This window comes from Motacilla alba, chromosome 3 (genome assembly GCF_015832195.1).
Source record: "Motacilla alba alba isolate MOTALB_02 chromosome 3, Motacilla_alba_V1.0_pri, whole genome shotgun sequence".
Lineage (NCBI taxonomy): Eukaryota > Metazoa > Chordata > Aves > Passeriformes > Motacillidae > Motacilla > Motacilla alba.
This window is the reverse complement of record NC_052018.1, coordinates 67,912,780-67,926,497: the sequence shown is the minus strand read 5'-3', so window position 1 is coordinate 67,926,497 and position 13,718 is coordinate 67,912,780. Positions and strand designations below refer to the sequence as shown.

Here is a 13,718-nt window from a genome sequence, read left to right as displayed (position 1 = left end):
TTTAGAAGTTGAGCTGCTCTGAGTTTTCAATCATTTTATCAGGAAAGGACTTAAAATTTAACTGTGTGTTTTACCAGAGCAATATTTATTCATTATTATTGTGTTCATATTCTGAGTTATACAATGATGAATACATTAAAAGTGGATGGAATTAGATAATAATATGGCATCTTCATTGTAACCTAATAAAACCTCATTTACAGTAGATATCGAAATAGGGGAGAGGTTTGTGTTAGTTATCCTACATGAGCAAAGGAAAGGAATTGCTGATCTATTTATTTACTGCATATGTCAAAGAAACTGTCCCATTTTAAATCCCACAGTGTCTTATGACTTCATAACAAAACCAAGTACAGTTCAAGAGAAAGCAGAATTTAGAAATTAATTAGAAAAACATAATCAAACCCTCTTCTTTTGGTTAAATATTTTATGTAAAATCAGTGTATTGTGATACTCATTATTATCTCATACCATTATATATTGACTCTGGAAGGACTCACATTTAGAAAACAAACAAACATTGACAGCATATTTTGCTCAACGTTTACAGCCAATGGTGGACTTTGTCATCTGAATTTTTTCTTCTTGATGATATAATTCATTTATTACTAGGGATCCAGTCAGCTGACTAGAGAAGCTGAGAAATAAGAGAGTTGTAAGTTCCTAGTTGGAGCATGTTTTCGTTTTATGTTAGTACTTGGGGAAAAGGATTAAAGCTTAATTATGAATTCCTTTCATGCTTTTTTCTGCTATTTTCCTAAAGTGTTTAGTGATTGCTTTCACATACATCTGTCAATGGTTTTTTTCTGACTCTAGAGACCATAATTTCAAAGGAACTTTTACCATGTGTTGCCCCAAAAGAAATTTTGAAGTCATTAGATGGCAAAATCCTTAGTTCAAGCATAAAAATGTGCATGAAAAAAAATGAATAGTGGCACGTGCAAAACGTGCTAATGAGAACTTTTACTGCTTTTATCAGATAGCTGAAAGGTAGATGAAAATGGGAAGAGTTTTGCAGCCTCACCGGTTACAGTAGCTTGACACAGTGAAATTATGCTGGCTTGTATCTCCACAGTTTAAGGAAAGGCAGAACAATATTTTTGTTTGTCATCAGCTATAGCTGGAGGCAGCACAGAGGCTGTGACTCTGTTTTGCTAGAGCCAGGATAGCACTGGGGACCAGTGTTGATTGGAACATGGAAGGTTTGTGGCTTCATATGATCAGAACTTAATTTTTGAGATTTTGAGTTCAGGACAGATCCTGCAGGACATGTTTTAATTCAGAGTTAGAGTTCAGGGGCATTTTAATACTACTGTACATTCAAATTCTCCTGGGATTTTGGTTCCTCTGTAATTTAATGTTAATCACAATGTGATCAACATTGTGTGTTGAGTTCTGATTAATCACAGTCTGGATATCACATACAGGTTTGACTTGAAATGTGTCACAGGCAGCTTGGCTTTTTAAAGACATCTTTCAAAAAGCTAAAGTGATTTTAGGTACGAGCATGAGGATGATTATTTAACATTTTCACCTGTTCACTTCGTTTTTTGTTTGGTTTTTCTCTGCTACAGACTATGTCAGAGAGCCACAATGATCATGCATAATAACAGTTCATCCTCGCTCCTTTTACCAAATGTGAGCTCCTTCTGGAAGAGAGATTCACATGGACCGGGACTCCTTGATGAAGCAGCATCACTCATTGGCAGCTATGATTTCCCTCAGACCACAGAGAGTTTTCCTTTCTCCACTGTGGAATCAACAAACATGACCCTAAATGCCACAAGCAAAGACCCTCTGGGTGGACACACTGTCTGGCAAGTAGTTTTGATTGCTTTCCTCACTGGGATCCTTGCACTGGTGACCATCATAGGAAACATCTTAGTGATTGTTGCATTTAAGGTTAACAAACAACTGAAAACAGTCAACAACTACTTCTTGTTGAGCCTTGCTTGTGCAGATTTGATCATCGGTGTTCTTTCCATGAACCTTTATACCACATACATCATCATGGACCACTGGGCTTTGGGAAGCTTGGCCTGTGATCTTTGGCTCTCCATTGACTATGTCGCCAGTAATGCCTCTGTCATGAATCTCCTTGTGATAAGTTTTGACAGGTATTTTTCCATCACTAGGCCACTGACATACAGAGCCAAACGAACAACCAAAAGGGCTGGGGTAATGATTGGTTTAGCATGGATCGTCTCTTTTGTTCTTTGGGCCCCTGCCATCTTGTTTTGGCAGTATTTTGTTGGGGAGAGGACTGTGCCTCCTGATGAATGTTTCATCCAGTTTCTAAGCGAACCCATCATCACTTTTGGCACTGCCATAGCTGCCTTTTATTTGCCAGTCACCATTATGAGTATTTTGTATTGGAGGATCTACAAGGAGACGGAGAAACGCACCAAAGAGTTGGCAGGGCTGCAGGCTTCGGGCAGCGAAGCAGAGGCGGCGCGCTTCGTGCACCAGACAGGCAGCTCCCGCAGCTGCAGCAGCTACGAGCTGCAACGGCAGAACACGAAACGCTCCGCCCGGAAGAAATACAGACGCTGCCACTTCTGGCTCACAATGAAGAGCTGGGAGCCCAGCACAGATCAGGGGGACCAAGAGCACAGCAGCAGTGACAGCTGGAACAACAATGATGCTGCTGCCTCCCTTGAAAATTCAGCCTCCTCTGATGAAGAAGACATTGCTGCAGAGACCAGAGCCATCTATTCAATCGTGCTGAAGCTTCCCGGTCACAGCGCTATCCTCAATTCCACAAAACTACCCTCCTCGGAAGATTTGCATGAATCGGGGGATGAACTGCAGAAATCCGACACAGAATCGAAGGAAAAGAAACCTAAAAAATTGCACCCTCCCAAAGGTGTTCAGGATGGTGGAAATTTCCAAAAGAGCTTTACTAAGCTTCCAATTGAACCAGAATCAGAAGAGACAACCACAGCTTCTGATGGCATCTCATCAGTCACCAAGACATCGACAGCCCTGCCCTTGTCCTTTAAGGAAGCAACCCTGGCAAAAAAGTTTGCCTTGAAGACCAGAAGTCAGATCACAAAACGAAAAAGAATGTCACTTATCAAAGAAAAGAAAGCAGCACAGACACTCAGTGCCATTTTGTTTGCCTTCATCATTACCTGGACCCCATATAACATCATGGTTCTGGTGAACACCTTTTGCAGCTGTATCCCCAAAACTTTCTGGCACCTGGGGTATTGGCTTTGCTACATCAATAGCACAGTGAACCCCATGTGCTACGCACTGTGTAACAAAACATTCAGAAACACTTTCAAGATGCTGCTGCTGTGCCAGTGTGACAAACGAAAACGACGCAAACAGCAGTATCAGCAAAGGCAGTCCGTCATTTTTCATAAGCGGATCCCTAGGGAGGCTTCATAGAATAGTATTTTTTAAACAAATAAAAAAAATAACGAAGCAGGGATGTGCTGGGATGGGATGGGATGGGATGGGGTGGGATAGGACAGAAGAGGATGGCACGGGACAGGGCAGGATGGGCAAGGTAGTAAGGGATGAGACAGGATGGGTTGGGGTGGGAAGGTGATTCCAGGGTGCGGATTCTATGATTTAAACATCAAGACCTGAAAGCAGCTGCCAAACTTATTTATCCTTTCAATAAATCCAGTTTAATATAAAAGTCAATCCACATTCAGCAAAAACTAAGAAACTTCAACATTTTTACTAAGGAGTGAAAGATTTAATAAAGTTTTCCTATGAATTTGCGAGAAGCTGTATAGCAATTATAAACCCATTACTGATCTGCCCAGTTCTTTGATTATAATCAACTCTGGGATCTCAGGTAAGCACATCTAGCTGGCCCAACTCTTCTTTTTCCCAGGAATCCAACAACTTTCAATTCAAGTTACATGCAGATGTAGCAAGATAGTGAAACAGGATTATGAAATTATTTGAGACACTGTATAGGTTGAAAAATTGCCTCTTGTTGTCCTGGTAGAGCTTCCTGTCTACTTCTCTTCTGATATATTGTTAATTGTACCCCTGATTCCTGTTTTCTGAGTATCTGTGTGTGCAGCTGATGTTATATGTGTGTGTGTGAGTGTGTATGTATGCATAGCATACATTCACACCTCTAAAATACACACATACCAGGAAAGAGGTGGCCTATTTGTTCTAGGTTTTACAGGGCCCCCCATCATGATTACATGTGATTGAAACTTTTTAAAAGTCCGAAAATCATGTTATAAGTATATAGCTCATTATTTGCCACCTAAAATTCAAGTTTATCTCTGGAACAAAAACATGGTGTCCACATTTCAAACTGAGAAAACCAAAACATAGCCTGTGAGTTTACAGAGTTTTATAATTGGGTACTTGCCCAGTAAAACCCTAATCTTGAGCGCAGAGTCTCTCCTCAAAGTGATCATGCCTCTTTAAACGACACAAAGGGGAAAGGAATTGAAGGCTGCATTCAGGGAAGAGCGTGAAGCTATCTTGGCAGGACACAGGATAATGAGAACCCAGATCTGGGCTCAAAGGGAGCTGCTTGGGAGCCAGGTAGGTGCAACCATCAGCAGCAGCCCTGTGTCTTGCTGGGGTGGCTGTGCTGCTGGCAAAGCACACATGGCTCCTGCAACACCTTGTCCTGAGCTGCACCATGGGGATGCACCACCCTTCTCAGAGCCAGCTCAGATCCTGTGTGCAGTATCTCCGTGGATGAAAGTCCAAGTTGTAATTTTCTGATAAAAGCTGGCGGAGCCCTGCTGCTTGCACTGTCTACCCAGGTGATCTTCAGATGCAAATGATTTGTTTCAAAGAAATGCTTTATTTTTGCATGTGAAGGATGCTCACTAAAAAGTGTTTGTTTTCCACAACATGTTTTAAAAATCATCAGGAGAAGTGCACCTAAATCCGTTTGACACCAGGTTATTCGGTGGTGTGAAAAATGTGATATTGCCAATTTGTAACCTGGCAATTTTTGATAAAGACAATTTTAAAAGGGCTTTAATATTTATAGTTTAGACATGACCAGTATTTCCTGGTATTTGTGAGGTGGTCTGCACCAAACATGATTTATAAAAGTCAGAGGTCCCCTGGGAAAAGAATTGTACTTTAAACTGTTGCTCTAAATCTGATTTAGTTACATGTTGAAAGATTATTTTGTATTCTCCGTTGAGCTGACCAAAACTTTTTTTTGTTGTTGTTGCTTAGACTCTTATTTTGCTGAAAATAAAACAAGTATCTTATTTTACAAAGGGGCATCAGTGTTGTGAATACAGAACTGATGTTAAAGCTGCTTTTGTATTCAGTGTGAGATGGTGTTTACAGATGATTTTGACAACAGTGGAAATATATTAAATGGTGTCTGTGTATCTAAACTATTTAATTTTGTGTTATGTTCATATAAAAAAATATTTATACATATTTCACCAAATGTTTTATTTAATGTTGATAAATATTGCTCTTCAGTCTTCAGCTGTAGTGTCCTTTTAAAGTGATTCATAAAGGTCTGCTTGAGAAATGAATAGATTATACCTAGCTTTCTTGTCATTAAAAAAAAATTCTCTTTTGTATGAGTTGTTTAAAATGTCTACCCTAAAGTAATCTCATAAATTATATTGAACTCTACTGCAAGTACAATTTTAGTACAAAAAAGAAAAAAGTTAAAGTTTCATCTATGTCACAATTGCATTTTGAACTCAAGATACCAGAATTGTTTTGCTGGTTTGCTAGCCACATACAAAGGCACCCATGTTGCAAAGAAAATTAATTACCTTTATTTATAAAAAGAAGCATATAATTGAAATATTCATTACTCAAGTTGACCTAAAAATGTTTTAACATTTAAATATATATCTATATCTATATATATTGCCATATTATTATATTCTGATATCTAGAGTAGTGCTGTGCCCCTAATACACAAAATGTGAGAGCATGCAAGGAAGCCAGAGTTCATCGGGGGATTTATGGTATATTAGTATTGATTTTAAAATGGGAAATTATTATTTTTATTGAAGTTAAGCTTCCTTGAAAGCGTCTGTCACCACTGTTTACATAATAGGAAGAATTAAATCCTTGGATTGTTCTATCAGAGAAATAAACAACCTGTCTTTTGATGTGTGAACAGGCTTAAAAATGTTATTTACAGGCATCTTAAAATGTGTATGTATACACATATTGTAGCATAGATCAATTTAGTTATTATTTATTTAATGGAATATGCACTATAAAATATTAAGAATTTGGCTGTGTTACAAGTACAGTGGGCATCAATTTAATTTGTATTTTATATGTTGCTGTATTTGCTTTAAACCCATGCACACACAAAAATTTTAGCTGTATGCACTAGTGGGTATATTATTTATGAACACAGGCACACATAATAGGTTGCAGAAGAAGAACAATGCAAGACCAATGACACAGAATTACTTTTAGGAAGTACAATGTTGTAATATTTCATCTGTTTTGAGGAAAATTAAGTCAGAAACACAGTAGAAAGAATCATTCTGTGGCAGACAAACAGCTCAGTCCCATTAACTCTCCTCACAGCTCTGAAAGCTGGCTTTTCAGAGACCAGTCTCCATTAATTGCAATAATACAGGATTAGACTCCATATGAAAAGGACCAAAAAGTCAGAAGCGATAGCCAGACAGGAGCCAATGAGTAGTCTGGAGAAAGCTTTGTAGAACAGACCCAGCCACTGTCAGCCTCTGAACAGGCAACAAAATACATTATAATATATGTTTGGCTTTTTCAGTGTAAAATTGTGATTTTATTACAGTTTATTACTTCTGTTCTGGTATAGGCAGTGAGAGATATCTAATCTGAAGATCTAAGGGCAGGGGCCATGGTGCATGAAGCACTTTTTCCTACTCCTGCATGACAGACTTTCAACAAAAGTAAACTGTGAATCAGTCTGGCACTGTTTAAAACTAAACAAGTATAAGAAAGTTCTGAGTAGCTCCCAGGATCTAAACTTGTGGATCTGTGTAACCTAAACAATAAATAGCCTACAGGCTTCTGGCAGTAGGAATATGCACACAGATATTCTGAGAGAGATGGTGACCTTTCTCAATTATGTGCAGCTTCATTTTCTTACTTTGCTGTCTTGATTATTATATTTCTTCTCTTATTCTGCAAGAATATTCTAAAAAGTCTTGGTTCATTATCAACCTTATATATCTAAAAAGTGAGTAGAGATCCCAAAGTACACTTGGTTTGCCTCTACAGAATGCAAATATTGAAGCAAAAGGAAGTTTTAAACTTTTTTCCCCTAATCAGCAGCATCATAATTTTAAAAATAATTATCATCATGCTACCCTATATACAATAGGGATGATCAAGCAGTGTCATACTATTTATAAACTGCTTTTCACTCACCCTTACCCATCTGACGATGCATCACTATTCAAATTTATATTGAAGATTCTCAACCCTCATTTTCTTCCAGGTGGCTCCTAGATTCTTGTGCTAAAATATGCTCTACAAGCCTGTCTTGTTATCAGGTGTTTTTTTCTTTGCCTATCACAATCCCGCTATGCAACATTATCTGATCTTACTTTATCAAAAGACACTTTACTAATTTCAGGTGTTTTAAAGTGTTGAGGTCTGATACTTTCTTTTCTAAACATGTATGAAACATATCAAAACAACTGGAGAAGGCTTCACATTTGCCAGCTCCTTATTGGCAGAAATAGACTGTGCCACAAATGGTCTGTCCACCAAGCCTGACCAGGAGATGACCTGTCCCTAGGGATGTTCTCCCAAACCCCCACTAGCCTGAACTTCACAAAGTTCATGAATCATCATGTATTTTAATGCATTTGGGAATTTTAAAAAAAAAGTATATTCGTTGTGGTTAGTTCCACCCTCTGCGATTTTCTATTTTATATATTCTTTTTATCTTTTATGTATTTCCCCATTCACATACCACTGCACTGGCTTCTGGGAGCAGGACAAAGTGATGCATATTGGTAGGTTGCTTCTCCTTAGCCCGAAGGGTATGCAGAGATGTCTGGTGGAGCTGAGCTGTTCATAGTGATGGCTGCCTTTTCTGACTCATGCACTGCACTCCCATGATACCCAAACAGTTCTGTTTGGAAGCTTAGCTAAAGCATGCATGACATTCAGGTTTTCATGGAATTAAAACCTTCATTTAATTAGGATGTTCTTCCTTGTAGCAGGCATAGATCATTTATAGCATCTGCACTTTTCTACTTCTACATTTTTGAGCTGCCAGAAAGATAGCAGGCAAAATGCTAATTTGTAATGTCTGATACTTGGGAATTTTTGTACTTCAGCTTTTAAAGTAAGGCAGAGATAATGCAGTTGTGCTATTTGTAGAAAACAAATTGAGCGTGAATGGGAATTCTACACTATGTTTATTTCATTTCATACACCATGGCACTGCAACTTGGATGAGACTGAGCATCACAGTATTTGATGTCACTGACAGTTCTTCACAGTCCTAACTGGCAAAGTCATTACCTGTGCTGTACTGGCATTTGGGACTTATCTTCACCGCGCACACTCCACATGCAAAATATAACATAGATTGTTGTTTTTTCTTCTCAAGAAATATCATTGTAGTTATTTCCAGATGCATTCCTAGATGTGCTTGAGGATGCTTTGCTTAATTTTAGATATCAAGAGAACCAATCCTCTTGATTGAGCAAAAGAGCCAATCCCTGTCAGGGGTTGTTTAATGGAAGGAGCACAGGTAACATGGGAAAACATTAAGTGTTACTTATTTCATGGCCTCTTCCAGCATGTGTTGTATGGTGTATATATTGCACCTATACATCTCCATGCACCATGTATATCTAAGAAGGATATGTGTGACCCTACTCTGCATGCACACACAGAGAGGTGTACCACATCTAGAGCAATGTTTGCAGATGTATGTACAAACTTATGCTGAAATTGTCAGCCATGGTGAACATTGCCTTTGATGGCTCATCACTTGTAACTGGACAGTGAAACTGTGTTTAAATCTCCTCTACTTATCTGCAAGAAAAGTTTCCACATCTTTCTTTCCTTAGTGCATATTTTTTACAATTATGTTGTCCTTATTTCTGGATATGGTGTTTTCAGTGTATTGAGCTGGCTTTTTAGACATTACCCAAAATTTAGAGATGCATGAACATATTTCACTTACTGAGCTATTGCATCAAGGCTGCACTAGGTTTAACTCCATTGCATTATCGAAAATCATGCTGCCTTTTTTCAAATAGGAAAAAAAGGTCTCCTAGACTAGATTCTAGCTAGGTAAATGTAAGAGAAACTTCTCTGTTGATGTGAACATCACTGCCACTTTCTCAAAGTTGAAAGAGAAATCTAGTCACTATGAAAACAGTTGGAGGAAAATGTCACAAACACAGCAAGTGTCCCCTGCAAATTCTTTGAGGTAATAACAGCACTCCTTCCATTAGAAATTAGAGGGGAAAAAAATACCATCCTCGCTCATCCCATTCTATTGCTCTGCCCTTTCTTTTGCATAGTATAATGCTTTTCATTTGCCAGTCTCATGGGTGGAATTTTGCAGGCTTTAAAAACCTCATTTGCCTGGTAAGACTAAGAAATACCCAATATATCTAGGTCATTCACCCCCTTCTGAGTTTTCAAACAATAAATCCTTGACTGTGTGATGCTGGCTTAAGGGAGTGTCTTATGAAAATGACAATAAAACAAATTTAATGGTGGTGAGGAGAGGTAACTTTTTTCCCAAGCTAGTGAAGCTATAAAATTTTCGTAACTTGGCAGAAAGTGTGGAAAAAAACCCAAGACATTTAAAGGCTTTATAGATGTGCACATCCTCCTTGCATAAGGGTGAATAAACACATGTAAACAGTGCCCAAAACAGTTCAGTGTATGAATGACTCAGTGAGCCAAGAGCACACATCACCATCAGCTACACTGTTGGCAGAGCACCCTGACACCCCACTCAGGCCTCTGTGAAAAGATCCTTATTATAGCACTCTAGGACTAAATAATAAGGCCTTAATATGTAAGCAGGGCTTGTTTGTCTGGGGGCATATGCATTTTCCAGGAATTTGATGGGACATTCTTTCTCACTCCTGGAGCAAAGTTAAATAACTTTGCACTTTCTGGAATGAAAGCACTCATGAGATGATCTGGTAATTGTCATATAAACATGTCTAACAATCAGAGAATTACAGGATATTATTGTGCCAAGAGAACTTAAATTTATTTTCCAATTCATTCATACAGGCATAGTTGATTTACTGAAAATACTCAAAAGATCAGAAAATTTTTACACTATCATGTAAAGTATCTGGACAAGAATCTGATTCCTTATGCAGATTCAAAACATCCAGTCTTCCTGAACCTATTTTTCTTCTGTATTGAAGTCTTTGGGTAACAAAGCAACTGTAGTCACTCCTGAAATACTACCTACTCTAGAGATGCCAAAGGGATGAGGAAATGGCCAAATGGACTTCCTTAATTTGTGCCTAATGTGTCCACATTAAGAATTATAATTACCATTGTGGCACAGACTAATTAACGCCATGGGGCAAAAGAAATGAGCCAATTTACTTTGAACCCTACACAGTGCTACACTCTGCTTATGCAGACACATCACAAGAAATAGGCCTGTGCTGTACATCCTGATGCTCAGTACTTTTCTCCACTCATTACTATTATCCTTCACAGCGATCACTCCCCTCCTATTGAACACAACTTTGATGTGTTCACAACTGTCACATAGATTTATTGAATATACCTATTGAATACCCTCTGCCATCAATATATAAATATGTAATTTCTTTGCATCTGCAAAGCTATATGAAATCAGATATAGCTGGAGTTAGGCAGCTTTTATCCTCCATTGGTGTGAATTTTTCTGATTCAGAAGTACATTCCATTTGCTTGCCTCATATCTCCATTAATGATGGTTATTTTACAAGTGATATTAGGACCAAAACTTTCCATGTTTCAGGCTGTAGAAGTATATCTGAGTAAATGTTTTGTTCCTTTATTCAAAACGAATGTGATTTCTTGGCCACAGGGTGATCTGAACAAAATCCTCTCTATAAAGGAGAGAATAGCATTTATCTCTTGCTCTGCCCCTGCCCTTCACCAAATATGATGGAAGGTCCTTTCAGGTTATTTCACTTGTTTTCAAACCAGTGCAGCTACATTATGTAGTTGCATATTTCTCCTGCTGTGAGACAGGAAGGATCAGCATGAAAAATGCCAAGAGACTTAAACTAAAGTGCATAGGTGCCACTTTTGGTTTTGTTTGATTTTGGTTTGTAGTCTTTGCAATGTGTATTGACTGACACAGAATCCATCATTAGAGAAATATAGAGACTAAGGATGGACAGCTGCTCTCAAAAGCAAGCTGCATAGGGATGGATCATTGAATTCCATGTTTGAAGTGTACACAAGAGCTCTTAGTTAAAGCTGTAAAAAGCCTGAATTACAATTCATTCCTTTCCAAAAGAACTAAGAAAATTATAAATATAATGTGAAGTTTTTATGTTGTAAGCTGTAGATGTTAGAAGATGTCAATGAAGATGTCATTTTTTTAATATAAATCATCCCTGGGTTTCTAGAGGTGTCCCATCACCCAGTTGCCTCTTAACCCAATTCCTCCTGCCTCAAAGCTGACCAGCAGTCATGGGACTTTTGCCTCAGGGGAAGCTGGAACTGAACTCCTGCCCCTGCCACCCCACAGCAGGAAGGGTGTGGGCCACACCAGTCAAGCTGTTACAAGAAAGAGCCATAAGCTTCCTGCTTCTATTTGGAGATAGTGGGTATTTTTGTGATAGAAACAGAGATAACATTGCAGGAATCTGATGAACATATTTAATGTGTTTCCTGATACGTTCCTATTACTTGAAAGCTTTCTGTTCTGCTGGTTATGGAGCAAAACAAGTCCCAGAGACAATATCTGAATACATACTTTTAAAGGCTTGAAAATTTTAAATAAATTGACTTTTGCCTGTTGCTTTCTGGTTTTGAAATATATGAAGAAAATTCATGCAGTAATTAAGCATCTCAGAAATAGATCTTGTGAAAAAGAATTTGGAATTTTGCGCCTTTTATTATAAAACTGATTTTCTTCATCAAAACCAGTGGAGCTGAATGTACTGTAAACTCATAAAATGACAGGAAACAGTAGGAAAGAGTCCCTGTACTTTTGCTGTGTAAAAAGACAGTGCTTGAGCATTCATTCAAAATCTGGTGTCCATTGATCTAGTCATAGCTACCCTTTCAGATACTAGACAGAATATTAACATTTTTTAAATTATTGGCCAGTTTGATCTTTTTTTGCTAATACCTACCTTCCTATGCAGCTTTTTTTCTGCCATGTAATTAAAATCTATGTCTTGGTAAACTTTCAGAAAGAATAAATTGGCCCTAGCTCATATTGACAGTAGTTTGCAAAACACTAGCACATTAATTGGAAGAGTAGAGGCAGATAATGATGAAGAGCAATCGTTTTCCTTGGCTTCAGTATTTTAGAGGAACCTTCCCTTTTGCAGCTAATAAAAATGAGGGTAAGAGAAGATGTACTGGGAGAGACTCAAATGCTTTATTCTCCCCTCTGGCATGACTGCCACCATTTCCTGAGGGCAGGAGGTGGATGGCTGTGTGTTGGTAGAAAAATCAATACATTGGTCCAGGTCAAGCGTCCCACGAGAGCTCACATTTCTCCTCTCACCGCATGGGTATCAGCCCAAAATGTGCTGTCAAAACTTGGCTCCCACTGAACTATCACGGTGGAACATTGTGCTCTTAAGAGATTTTCTCCTGCCAAGATGCTTTAACACCTTTTTTTTTTCTTTTTTTTTCTTTTTTTTTTTAACTCTCCACAGAAAACTAATCAGGTGGCACCTTCCCGTGCGGAAATTTCCTTGCAAATACATTACTGTAATCTACAAATTATTTTTACCCTGTATGCCCCTGATAACAATTGCATTAATATAAGGAGATAAACTCATTTATTTAGTTGCTGCTCATAGAGTGGCTTGCTAGTTAAGATAAAAACAAATTATGGGATATAAAAGACATATCTGATTGTACAGTAATACACTGTGTGCCAAGCAGTCGGTGAGGTAAGGTTTACATAACTGCTAGATGTTGCTTGAACTTTTGAGATATATTTCCATGTTATTTTTTTCCTCTCACGAGCCAAAACAGGGGCAGAACACAGAACAATCAATTAAGAGAAATGTAATTGTTTTGATTGAAGTAATTTGAGATTACAAGTTGCAAGAGGGGTAAACAATCTAGAAGTGTTTTGAAGTCTTCATCATGTAGATGCAGGGAAACTGTCCTTCCCTTCAGTGTGGGAGGACTCCCCTTAGGTGTGGATTTGTAGAAGGAAATTTTGACTCCAGTCATATGCTACAATATTCTTTGACTGCTATTAATTCACTTAATGACCCAGTCTGTTGCTCAGTGAAATCGCTCTGTGCTCTCCTAGCGACGGTGAAAAACAGCCTTTTCTGGGGGCTGATCCAAGCCTGGCTCCAGCTGGCTTTCCCAGAGGGAAAAGTTCCCTCTGTGTTTCTGAAAGGAACATTTTTCCCCAGAAAAGCAGGAGGCAGCCAGGCCCCTGCACCATAGTGTGGGGCTGGACTTTGTGGCCTCCCATCAGCATAATATAGCTCCATTTGTGTGCTCTCATCTTGCACTCCCTGGGCATGAGCCTGCAAAGAAAGTCTCTTGGAAACATAGAGCAAACAGAGCAAACCACCCCAGCCATTTAT

The 13,718-nt window shown here is 38.5% G+C and overlaps 1 protein-coding gene across 11 annotated transcripts in view; it reads left to right on the top strand.

Moving 5' to 3' along the window:
• The window catches only part of CHRM3 (cholinergic receptor muscarinic 3), a 269,545-nt gene extending 256,736 nt beyond the window's left edge, over positions 1-12,809 (top strand). For all 11 annotated transcript variants that reach the window (XM_038130540.1, XM_038130541.1, XM_038130534.1 and 8 more), the window contains one exon: positions 1,575-12,809. In XM_038130540.1, coding sequence (XP_037986468.1) covers positions 1,575-3,396 — 1,822 coding nt within the window. In that variant the 3' untranslated portion in view covers positions 3,397-12,809. The remainder of the gene's footprint in view (positions 1-1,574) is intronic.
• Positions 12,810-13,718: the final 909 nt, after the last annotated feature.